The sequence below is a fragment of the Musca vetustissima genome, unplaced genomic scaffold, assembly GCF_032173495.1.
Source record: "Musca vetustissima isolate MV318-11 ecotype Yass unplaced genomic scaffold, APGP_CSIRO_Mvet_v1 utg95128, whole genome shotgun sequence".
Taxonomy (NCBI): domain Eukaryota; kingdom Metazoa; phylum Arthropoda; class Insecta; order Diptera; family Muscidae; genus Musca; species Musca vetustissima.
In genome coordinates this window covers 1-13,073 of record NW_026889542.1, presented here as the reverse complement: position 1 = coordinate 13,073, position 13,073 = coordinate 1, and the positions used below count along the sequence as shown (strand labels likewise).

The window sequence follows — 13,073 nt, the reverse complement described above, 5'->3', positions numbered from 1 at the left end:
GCATTTTTTAAATAGGATTTTTCAAGTTATATCAACAAATTTTATATGAAACTTTCATATCAACAAATTTTATATGAAACTTTCATATCAAAAAATTTCATATGAAACTTTCATATCAAAAAATTTCATATGAAACTTTCATATCAAAAAATTTCATATGAAACTTACATATCAAAAAAAAATAAAATAAAATAAAAATGAAACTTTCATATCAAAAAGTTTCACATACGAAAAAAAAAATTCAAATGAAACTTTCATATCAAAAAATGTCATATTAAACTTTCGTATCAAAAATTTGCATATGAAACTTTCATATCAAAAATGTTCATATGAAACTTTCGTATCAATTTCATATGAAACTTTCGTATCAATTTCATATGAAACTTTCATATCAAAAATTTGCATATGAAATTTTCCCGTGAAACTTTCACATGAAACTTTCCAGCGAAACTTTCACATGAAACTTTCCCGTGAAACTTTCACATGAAACTTTCCCGCGAAACTTTCACATGAAACTTTCCCGTGAAACTTTCACAAGAAACTTTTCCGTGAAACTTTCACATGAAACTTTTCCGTGAAACTTTCACATGAAACTTTCCCGTGAAACTTTCACATGAAACTTTCCCGTGAAACTTTCTCGTGAAACTTTCACATGAAACTTTCACATGAAACTTTCACATGAAACTTTCACATGAAACTTTCACATGAAACTTTCACATGAAATTTTCACATGAAATTTTCACATGAAATTTTCACATGATATTTTCACATGAAATTTTCACATGAAATTTTCACATGAAATTTTCACATGAAATTTTCACATGATATTTTCACATGATATTTTTCACATGATATTTTTCACATGAAATTTTCACATGAAATTTTCACATGAAATTTTCACATGAAATTTTCACATGAAATTTTCACATGAAATTTTCACATGAAATTTTCACATGAAACTTTCACTTGAAACTTTCATATAAAAAATTGCATATGAAACTTTCATATGCAAAATTTCGTATGAAATTTTTATATATATAATTTCTCAATCCTCTTTCATTTCAATATCTGACAGTGTTTTCAAATTTTTGGGTGAAAGTTCGTGGTGTTTCTATGTGAAAAATTACAACTAAATTTTGTATACAAATGTTATTTATAGAACTCCGTAGACAAACTAGGGAGAGGAGGATAGTAGTAGTAGTTGATCCCAATAATAAAATCATAAAAATAAAAATTTTGAAAATTTATGTTTTAAAATATGTATTCAAATATTGATGTCTTACGCTTATATTCAAATTCATGGTACTCTCAGCGGATATTTTGCGGGCATTAAATGGCGGTATTTCCGATAGCTTCGCTATTGTGGGTAATTTCTTTTCTTGTGTTATTGTTGTCTGTGGCTGGGAACTGGATGATGATGATGACGTGGCTGAGGCAGCGGCGGGGGGTGGTGTCGATGCGGCTGAGCCAATTAGCGACTGTGATGTTAATTGCGATGGCTGTTGTAGTTGTTGTTGGTGGCGGGAAATGTTACTAGCATTATTATTATTGTTGGAATTGATGGCAATGCCGGTAGTCCGTTGGGGACTACTGCTGGCACTACTGCCAGTTTGCTCGGCCGAATCCGTGGATTTCTTCCGGAAGGGTGGTATTTCTGGTAGATGCATACATTGACGGGTATTTAAGGCCAAGGAACTTGCAGAAGCTCTAAATATATTTACAGGAGGTTCGATTTTTTTTGGATACAAGAAGAAGAAAGGAGAAGGAGAGAAAAAATAGGAAGCCAAAAATAAGAGAGAAAGAAAAGAAGCAAAATTGAGTGTAAGGGAAAAAAAGAAACAAAAATGCAAAAGGATAGTTGGAGGAGGAGGAGGATAGATGAAAAGGGAAAATGAGACAAGGGACCAAGGCATAGCGTTACAAAAATATTTCGTAAAAAATTGTGAGTTTTTAAAAAAAGTGTGTGAAGAAAAAAATATCGAGAGTAAAAATTCGTGAAGAGAAAAAAAATTGAAAAGAGAGAAGATATATGGTAATCAAGAGAAAATCATTAGCAATATTTTCATAAGAAAAATTTGTTGGAAAATACAACAACTATAAACATTTAAAATTGAAAAAAAAATATTATTTTTTTAATCTGAAACATGCGTTCGTTTGGAAATTTTTGTAAGATTTGGGAAAAAAATATCTCTTTAAAAAAAAATTAGAAGTTCTTGTAATTTTTTGTAAAGAATTTAAATCATTTAAAAAAATATTTTTATCAAACAGATAGAAAAAAATCTATTTTTTTTATTAGTAACAAATCTATTCTTTACAATATTTTTTATTTAATTTTTTTAAATATTTTTTTTAATTAAAAAAAAATTCTTTTTAACTTTTTCAAAAAATATCTTGGAAAATTCTAATGTTTTAGGAACAATATTTTTTTGTTGGTCTTTTTTAAAAAATTTTCAAAAAATATTTTTTTGATAAGTATTGTTTTTATACCCTACATCATAGTATGGAGGGTATATTAATTTTGTCTGTAACTCATCGAAGTAATCATTTCCGACCCTATAAAGTATATATAATCTTGATCAGCCTAAAATTCTATGACGATATAGGCCATGTCCGTCTGTCTGTCTATCTGTCGTCTGTCTGTTGTGATCACTCTAGCGTCTAAACTAATTGAGATAGATCGATCAGCAGGCAGATCAAGTTTGAAGATGGGCTTTATCGGTCCACGTTTAGGCATAGCTCCAATATAAGGGTACCCCATAATTTTCGGTATTTTGAGGTTCTTGAGTTCGTTTTTCAACTGAACTCGCTGAAATTTGGTACATTGAGTTCTTATTGGGTAACAAATCTCTCCACTAACAATTATAAATGTGGGTCCATATTTTCGGATAGCCCCCATATAAGGGTACCCTCAATTTTGCGGTATTTTGGGGGTTTTGATAGCATTTTTCGACCGAATTGGCTGTAATTTAGTAATTTGAGATCTTATTGGGTAGCAAATTTCTCCACTAAAAATTATAAATATAGGTCAATTTTTTCGGGTAGCCCCCATATAAGGGTACGTCACAATTTCCAGTTTTTGTGCGGTTTTAACCGGATTTTTCACCGAATTGGCTTTAATTTAGTAATTTGAGTTCTTATTGGGTAGCAAATCTCTTCACAAAAAATTATAAATATAGTTCAATTTTTTCGGGAAGCCCCCATATAAAGGTACCCCCAATTTTCGATATTTTGAAGTTCTTGAGCGCGTTTTTAAACCGAATTCGCTGAAATTTGATACATTGGGTTCTTATTGGGTACCAAATTTCCCCACTAAAAATTATAAATATAGGTCCACTTTTTCTGGTATCCCTTATATAAGGGTACCCTTCAATTTTCGGTATTTTAGGGTTCTTGAGCGCGGTTTTCAATCGATTTCGCTGAAATTTGGTACATTGGGTTATTATTGGGTACCAAATTTCACCACTAAAAATTATAAATATGGGTCCAAAGTTTCGGATAGCCCCCATATAACGGTACCTCCCAATTTCCAGTTTTTGGGGGGTTTGATCGAATTTTTCGACCGAATTCGCTGAAATTTAGTAATTTGAGTTCTTATTGGGTAGCAAATCTCTCCACAAAAAATTATAATTATAGGTCAATTTTTTCGGGTAGCCCCCATATAAGGGTACCACCAATTTTCGATATTTTGAGGTTCTTGAGCGCGTTTTTCAACAAAATTCGCTGAAATTTGGTTTTTTGTAGTCGTATATGATACAAAATCTCCCAACCAAAAATTCTTAATATTCGACCCCATTTTAGGGTAGTCCCCATAAAACCCCCTTTTTTATATTAAAATGGTTATCTGATTTGTTCCGCGTTTTGAGTTTGGTTCTAAGATTTTGATGTAATCATTTCACCTGCGGAGGATATCGAGATAAACCAGTAAGGAAAATAGTAAAGTTGGACTGGGCCGACTATATGATACCCATCACCACTTTGGGTATATTCTACATATGTATCCTAAAAGAGGTCGTCTTTTCCAAGGAACATTGATATGAAATTGAAGGAACTAAAATATGTGATATTTATCTATATCTAAACCGACTAACATCAATCCCTACACATGCCATTCTGCAACCTAACATGTCATTCTGCAATAGGGTTCGTCCTTGGGCCATACCAATGAGCTGTGCCAAATTTCATCCAATTCGGATCATAAATGCGACCTGTACTTTGCTCACAAAAATATATGGACGGACGGACGGACATGCATAAATCGACTCAGAATGTGATTCTATGCATATTCTCAAAAGGAACCATGGTTCTATCTCGATTCCTTTTGCCTGTTACAAACATATGCACAAAGACATAATACCCTGTACCACAGTGTGGTGAAGGGTATTAAAAGTAGAACGTAAGGTTCAGTTCATTATCGAACCTTACGTTCTAGGTCTAATAACCCGCATTTAGACCTAGTCCCTGTATGGGGGTTCCAGAAGAAGTGGACCGATATTCCCCATCTTCGAATTTGAACTAAGATTGGAAGCAATAATAACATGGAAAAAGTTTGGATGAAATCTAAATTTTTTGAAACGTATTTGGTCCAAAGAAACATCGGGTCTAGAACCAATATTTCTATGAGGCGTATTTACACCGTGTCAAAGTGTATACACCCTCATTAGCCATAAGTCTGAGGGTATAATTATCCATTAAAAATTTCGGAAATTTGTATCATGGTTTACATTATGGTATGTTTCCTATATTTTCATTTCTATTACCTGTCAGTATATCTATGGTGGAGGGTATCCAAAGTTCGGCCCGACCGAACTTAATGCTTTTTCACTTGTTTATATTAAAATAGTTATCTGATTTGTGCCGCGTTTTGGGTTTGGTTCTAAGACTCTGTAATCATTTCACCTGCGGAGGATATCGAGATAAAAAAAAATAGAACGTAAGGTTCGATAATGAACTATATATGATATATAACCTGCATTTAGGCCTAGCCCCTCTGTGGGAGTTACCAGGTGGAGTGGACCGATATTCCCCATCTTCGAACTTGAACTATGTTTGGATGAAATCAAAATTTTCTGAAACAAATTTGGTCCAAAGAAATATGGGGTCAAGAACCAATATTTCGATAAGGCACATTTTCACCGTGTCAAAGTGTATACACCCTCATTAGCCATAAGGCTGAGGATATAATTATCCTTTAAAAATTTCTAAAATTTGTATTATGGTGTACATAATCCGTTTTTAGAAATGTCGGTATAGGTCCCCTTTTTGGTATGTTCCCTATATTTTCATTTCTAGTTGCTGTCAATATATCTATGGTGGAGGGTATCGAAAGTTCGGCCCGGCCGAACTTAACGCTTTTTCACTTGTTTCCTAATTTATTTGATAAAAATATTTTTGTTTAAGTTTTTTCATTTTGTTTTTTTTTTAAATCTTTCTTATTTTTTTTAGAATTTTTTTTATGTAAATTTTTTAATTTTAGTTTGGAAAAATATTTCTTTTAATTTTTAGATTTTTTAATGAAAAATTAGAAATATTAAATAAATTTAATTGCTTTATATTTTCATTCTATGGCAATAAAGAAAATAAAATCCATATCACACACACTCTTTTGAACATCTATTTACACACACACACACATTTATATACACATGTATCTATAGTTATGACTTTACCCCGTTAAAGCGTGCAATCTTTGTATTGGCATGGAGCTTAAATTACGAACTGAATATCCATGAAATGGGGGTATTTCCGGTATTTTCTTTTTCTGCTTACAATTTTTGCATGCGCTTTTGTTTTCGAAAAAAAATTTACGAAAAATTGACAAAAAATTATAATTTTTACAAATTTATAAAAAAAAATTAAATTTAGAAAAATAAAAAATATTACAAATTTTTATAAATTGTAACCCATTGTGTGTAAGTGTTTTTTTGGTATTGTTTTTGTATTTAAAAAAGTGCAAGAAAATTAAAAAAGGAGAGGAATAGAGGAATAGAGAGATATCTAATTAAAATAGAAATTTGAAACGATTCAGATCTAGCCTTTTATTTAAAAAAAATATATTGCCTTTACATTTTTACTACTCTAATGATGTTTGGAAATGAGTATGGAATATATTGTACCATGTTTTGTTTGGTATAGCTACAAGTTTGGTATACTGCACCAATATTCGGCATATTGGATAATTTTCCTAGAGAAGTGGCTATAATTTGATATTTTGGGTGTCTAATTAGGTAGCAAACCTCCCTACCAAGAATTATGAATAATGGTCCATTTTTTCAGGTCGCCCCCACATAAGGATATTCCTAAAATGTTAATATTTGTAGGAGTTTGGAGATGTTTTTTTTATCGAAGTGGCTGTTATTTGGTACCAAACCTCCGTACCAAAAATTATAAATATTTATACATTTAATACTCGGCATACGCAATCTAACAACCCAAGGTCTTTGGTGCATCATTTACAAAAATCATATATATATATATATATATATATATGGGGACTATATACGTCCCAATATGTATGGAGCCGAAAATTCAATTAAGCCCCTAGGATGATTCTATGGACAATTCTAAGCAACTTTGGCGAAGGGACCATAGGTTTGTCTCGATTAATTAATTTATATTAACTTCAGTACATTGTACAAAATTGTGTGGCAATCGGACAAACTTTGGGTCTTTAATACACAATTTACATAAAATCGGAAGAAAGACATATGGGAGCTATATCTAAATTTGAACCGATTATCAAGAAACTATGCTATGCTATATCAAATTTCGTTCAAATCGAAGGATATATATGGGGACTTTGGTGCGACATTTACATAAAATTCGACGAAAATATATATGGGAGCTTTATCTAAATCTGAACGGATTTTCAGGAAACTTAGCACACATCATTCTAGGCTCAATTCAGTACGTTATGCCAAATTTCGTGCAAATCGAATGATATATAGCGACTTTGGTGCACCATTTACATTAAATCGGAGGAAATTATATATGGGAGCTATATCTGGAGCGAATGGACAGATATATGTGGACTTTGGTGCACCATTTACATAAAATCCGACGAAAATATATATGGGAGCTATATCGAAATCTGAACCAATTTTCAGGAAATTTAGCACACATATTTCTAGACTTAATTCAGTACATTATGCCAAATTTCGTGCAAATCGAGGATATATATATAGGGACTTTGGTGCACTATTTACATAAAATCGGACGAAAATATATATGGGAGCTATATCTAAATCTGACCCGATTTTCTCGAAACTTGAAACACTTCATTCTGGACCTAATTCAGTACCCTATGCCAAATTTCGTGCAAATCGAAAGATATATAGGGACTTTGGTGCGCCATTTACATAAAATCGGACGAAAATATATATGGGAGCTACATCTAAATCTGACCCGATTTTCTCGAAACTTGAAACACTTCATTCTAGACATAATTCCGTACGCTATACCAAATTTCGTGCCAATCGAAAGATGCATAGGGACTTTGGTGCACCATTTACCTTAAATCGGACGAAAATATATATGGGAGCTATATAGAAATCTGAACCAATTTTCCCGAAACTCACCACACATAATTCTAGACTCAATTCAGTACGCTATGCAACATTTCGTGCATATCGAAAGATATATATAGGCCATTTACATAAAATCGGTGGAAAATATATATGGGAGCTATATCGAAATTTGAACCGATTTTCACGAAATTTAACACACATCGTTCTAGACTTAATTCAGTACGTTATGCAAAATTTCGTGCAAATTGAAGGATATATAGGGACTTTGGTGCAACATTTACCTAAATCGGACTAAACTATATATGGGAGGTATATCGATATCGATTTTCAGGAAACTTAATACACATCATTCTAGACCTAACTAGTTACGCTGTGCCACATTTCGTGCTGATTGAAAGATTTTAAGGGACGTTGGTAGACCATTTTCATAAAATCGGACGAAAATATATATGGGAGCTATATCTAAATCAGAACCGATTTTCAGGAAACTTGCCACACATAATTCTAGACCTAATTCAGTACACTATGCCAAATTTCGTGCAAATCGAAAGATATATAGGGACTTGGTACACCATTTACATAAAATCGGTGGAAAATATATATGGGAGCTATATCGAAATCTGAACCGATTTTCACGAAATTTAACACACATCGTTCTAGACTTAATTCAGTATGCTATGCAAAATTTCGTGCAAATCGAAGGATATATTGGGACTTTGCGGCCTCATTTACTTAAAATCCGACGAAAAATATATGGGAGCTACATCCAAATCTGAACTGATTTTCACGAATCCTAGCACACATCATTCTGGACCTAATTCAGTACTCTATGCAAAATTTTGTGCAAATCGAAGGATATATAGGGACTTTGGTACACCATTCTCCTTAAATCGGACAAATATATATGTGGGAGTTATATCTAAATCTGAACCAATTTTCATGAAATTTAACCTACACCATTATATACTACTCGGTACGTTATTTTTTTTAGTATTTTTTTCACTTTTGAATGTGACCTTTTTAAATGTAATTTTCGTTTAATTTAACTTCAGACCTTTACACGGTTAATATTTCTATAACCAGGGCATCCTAATGTGTTCTTCCGATTTTGACTGGGGATTTCAGGCAGGATAATAATTTATATTTCAAAAATATTTATATAATCTTAAAAAAATATATTGTGAAACAAATACATACAAAGAAATAGCAAAAATGTGTTTAAGTATTAGAAAGGCAAAGAGGAAATGTATATGTGTGTGAATGCAGAAGGCATATATGTGTTAGGATATTTAAGTAGAGTGTGTTTGTGTGTGTTTGATTTATTCATTTTAAGGTAAATAAAAAATATTGGAAATCTGTTGACCTCTAGTATCAAAATTCATTAAATACTTTAATACATACCCGCTGTGAGAACGGCCAACATCCTGATTAAGACTTGTCAAGGAGGCACCACCCATGGGCGGTGTGGACTCAAGCAGGGGGCGTATGAGGATTGTGCTTGTCTAAAAGTAATTAAAAAAATTTATTAATTTTTTTGAAAAATACATTTCAAAAATATCCTTTACCTGTGATGGTGGTGAATCCGGTGATGAGTCACGATTCTCAAAGACATTAACATCCGCCTCGATATTACGCTGCAGTCCAAATCGTGATATTTCATCAACATAGGGTTCAAATTCACGCTGCTTCAGCAGCTCTTGTTGATACAGTAGATCTTCGGACAATTGCCGTTGTATGGACTGTTGATTGGCAGCAGCTGCAGCAGCCGACACAGCGGCACCACAACTATTAACATCGGCTAAATTCAAGGCAGCCAATTCATGATCCGGTTGGGTGGATGTGGTACTGGGCGGTGTTGGTGGTGTGGGTCGTGGCGAGGTGCCCTTACATTGCATTTCACGGCGACAATGTTCGGCTCGGGCTATTTCCGCTGCCAACCATGATGGCAGCTCTGGCAGCAGCCAGGTTAAGGCTGAACGTAGGCCCAACATGATATGCTGCAATGAAAGAGAAACAGATTAATACCAGTCCCCTCCCCCATCGTTGAACCTACCTCTAGTGTTACTATCAAAATAATCGTTTGTGCCGTTGTTAGACCCGACCACAAACGTGACACTTGTCCGGATAGGCCAATCAATGCACAATTCACAATGACCGCAGCCAGTGACAGCAGGCTGAGGGCATTCTGCCAGGTTCCAATGTTGGCAACACGTTGACCAAATGGCCTCTGATGTACATGGGCCAATTTAAAGGCATCGGAACGAATTTCCATTAGATTGTTAATGAGGGCACATATTCCGGCCAGGGGGAAGGCGGCCGAAAATAGCACAACATAACCCATTTGGACAAGCATTTCCAAATGATCCGAAAAGGTGCCGTCGTACTGGAAATGAATAAAAAAATTAAAGCCAAAAATATTTTTTGAAAAAATGAGCTTGTCTGAGCTCCCTAAAATATTTTTTTAAAAAATCGACGCCTTGTCTGAGATCCCTAAAAATATTTTTTTTAAATCCAGGCCCCATGTAGGTCCCTAAAAACAATATATTAATTCTTGTCTTATGTGGCGTATCACTACTGACACAACTCATACGCACCCCCCGCCCCTTCCTTACCTTATACAATGAACTTTCAATTTCCGCCTGTCCAATATTACGTTTAGTTGCACTCGTAGTCGTCGATGGTGTTGAACAACCCGTATCTGTGGATGGTTTCTTGGGTAGCTGCTTCGATGGCGTGCCCGGCTGCATGGGTGTTGATGTACCACTTGCCAGTTTGGTTTTCTCTGGGTCCGTAGAACCAGCTGCTCCCGCCGCAGCCACACTTTCCGCAAAGGTACGATTATTATCCTGTGTCGGACTCAAGGCACCCCACATATTGAAGCTCAGCTTGGCCAGACGTACCTGTTCGGCAACATATGGCAGGGCCGACTCACGTAAATTGCCAATAATTTGTCGAGAAATCAGCAGACCAGCCAATTGCTAAAATCGAAGCAATGGTTGAGGTATAAGCTCTTCAATTTTCTTTTTAAATTTTGCTCACCTCTTTAAGCTTCTCTTCATCGCGCAAATAAAACGCTATATAGAATAGCGATAGAAAAGAGTTGACAAATTGAAATAGAGCCACCTTGGCTATCAGATGATTTTCATATTTCGATTGCAGGCGATAATTTTCTAAAAACACAAAATTTTTATCGGATTTAATTTCGGAACGCCTAGAGCCTTCTTCATCCTTACCTTTATCATTTAGCCAAACTGCCAATTTATAGTATGCCTCATCCATAAGAGTTATGGCGCCGGCCAATAATACCTTGGGTATTACACTTAGGCAGCAAAGCACGCCAGTTTCGGGTAGCTTGGAATCCCACCAATCCTGTAAAAAGAAGAAGAAGGAAAGAAGTTTAGTGAAGGGTAGTCTTTACTGATGTTACCATAAGGCCTATAAAGAAGGACCATATTCGATTTCATAAACAATTTCTTCAAAATTAAAGCTGTTACCAGCTATTATTTAACTATCAAAGAGGGAAGGGAACTATATGGCGTATAAGTGTGGTCATTACGTATACGATCCTATATTCCATATGAATAAATTGAGGCAGAATTGAGCTCTAGAGGGCGCCGATTTTTAAAAGAACAATTTTTCGAGGGCCATCAGAAATGTATATTTTTATAGACCTTCAAAATAGTTTTAAAACATTCAACCCTTTGGCAAGACCTCCAAAAAATATTTCAAAAAGATCCACGCCTTTGCTAAATCTCCAAAAACTATGTGGCAGACCTCCAAAAAATATTCTTTAAAAAATCGACGCCTTTGGCTCGACCGCCAAAAAATATTCTTTAAAAAATCGATGCCTTTGGCTAGACCTCCAAAAAATATTCTTTAAAAAATCTACGCCTTTGGCTAGACCTCCAAAAATATTCTTTAAAAAATCCACGCCTTTGGCTAGACCTCCAAAAAATATTCTTTAAAAAATCCACGCCTTTGGCTAGGCCTACAAAAAATATTCTTTAAAAAATCCACGCCTAAGGATAGTCCCTAAAAAAATATTTTTAAAAAATCCACGCCTAAGGATAGTCTCTGAAAAAATATTTTTAAAAAATCCACGCCTAAGGATAGTCCCTGAAAAAATATTTTTAAAAAATCCACGCCTAAGGATAGTCCCTGAAAAAATATTTTTAAAAAATCCACGCCTAAGGATAGTCCCTGAAAAAATATTTTTAAAAAATCCACGCCTTAGGTAGGACCCTGAAAAAATATTTTTAAAAAATCCACGCCTTAGGTAGGACCCTGAAAAAATATTTTTAAAAAATCCACGCCTTAGGTAGGACCCTGAAAAAATATTTTTAAAAAATCCACGCCTAAGGATAGTCCCTGAAAAAATATTTTTAAAAAATCCACGCCTAAGGATAGTCCCTGAAAAAATATTTTTAAAAAATCCACGCCTAAGGATAGTCCCTGAAAAAATATTTTTAAAAAATCCACGCCTAAGGATAGTCCCTGAAAAAATATTCTTTAAAAAATCCACCCCGAAAAAAATATTTTCTAAAAAATCCACGCCTAAGGATAGTCCCTGAAAAAATATTTTTAAAAAATCCACGCCTAAGGATAGTCCCTGAAAAAATATTTTTAAAAAATCCACGCCTAAGGATAGTCCCTGAAAAAATATTTTTAAAAAATCCACGCCTAAGGATAGTCCCTGAAAAAATATTTTTAAAAAATCCACGCCTAAGGATAGTCCCTGAAAAAATATTTTTAAAAAATCCACGCCTAAGGATAGTCCCTGAAAAAATATTTTTAAAAAATCCACGCCTAAGGATAGTCCCTGAAAAAATATTTTTAAAAAATCCACGCCTAAGGATAGTCCCTGAAAAAATATTTTTAAAAAATCCACGCCTAAGGATAGTCCCTGAAAAAATATTTTTAAAAAATCAACGCCTAATTTTTAAAAAATCCAGGCCTTAGTTGATGTGTCCCTGAAAAAATATTTTTAAAAAATCCACGCCTAAGTTATTAAGTCCTTGAAAAAATATTTTTAAAAAATCCACGCCTGAAAAAATATTTTTAATTAAAAATTCACGCCTAAGGATAGTCCCTGGAAAAATATTTTTAAAAAATCCACACCGTGTCTGAGAATCTTAAAGAAATCCTCTCCTATTGTTCTCAGTTTTTGTTATGCTCATTTTGAAAATTGTTATGCTAATAGACGTTGTTGTTGTTTTAATTATCATAATTTTTCTTTAATCTCAAAATCACGAAGAGCAGGCCAACAACCGACCGACCTCTTTTTAAAAATTAATGCCAACAAATGTGATTTTATTTAGCCATGCATAAATGGCCGGCACGCACTTAGCGTGATTTAAACACCCATCCCATTCACGCTTTCATTCGCCCACCCATAATTGCGCAGGGTATTCGACAAATTGTCGTAAAATTTCGATGTGACTCATACTTTGTATGTCCTCTTAAAAAAGAGACGCAGATAGGAAGGATATGGAAGGGGAAGGCAAATCAACTGTTGACTATGATATCCCCTATGTGTGTGTGTGTGAGATA

The 13,073-nt window shown here is 34.1% G+C and overlaps 1 protein-coding gene across 1 annotated transcript; it reads right to left on the bottom strand.

Annotated features, from left to right (window-relative positions):
- Nucleotides 1–1,283: 1,283 nt before the first annotated feature.
- LOC133337237 (uncharacterized) lies at nt 1,284–10,892 on the bottom strand (the record flags this gene model as incomplete). The annotated part of the gene is given in 8 exon segments (XM_061545487.1): nt 1,284–1,705; nt 5,641–5,780; nt 8,925–9,025; nt 9,089–9,520; nt 9,577–9,906; nt 10,136–10,501; nt 10,563–10,693; nt 10,757–10,892. Coding segments are annotated over 8 exon segments (2,058 nt in total), but the record flags the coding sequence as incomplete, so codon positions are not given.
- Nucleotides 10,893–13,073: the final 2,181 nt, after the last annotated feature.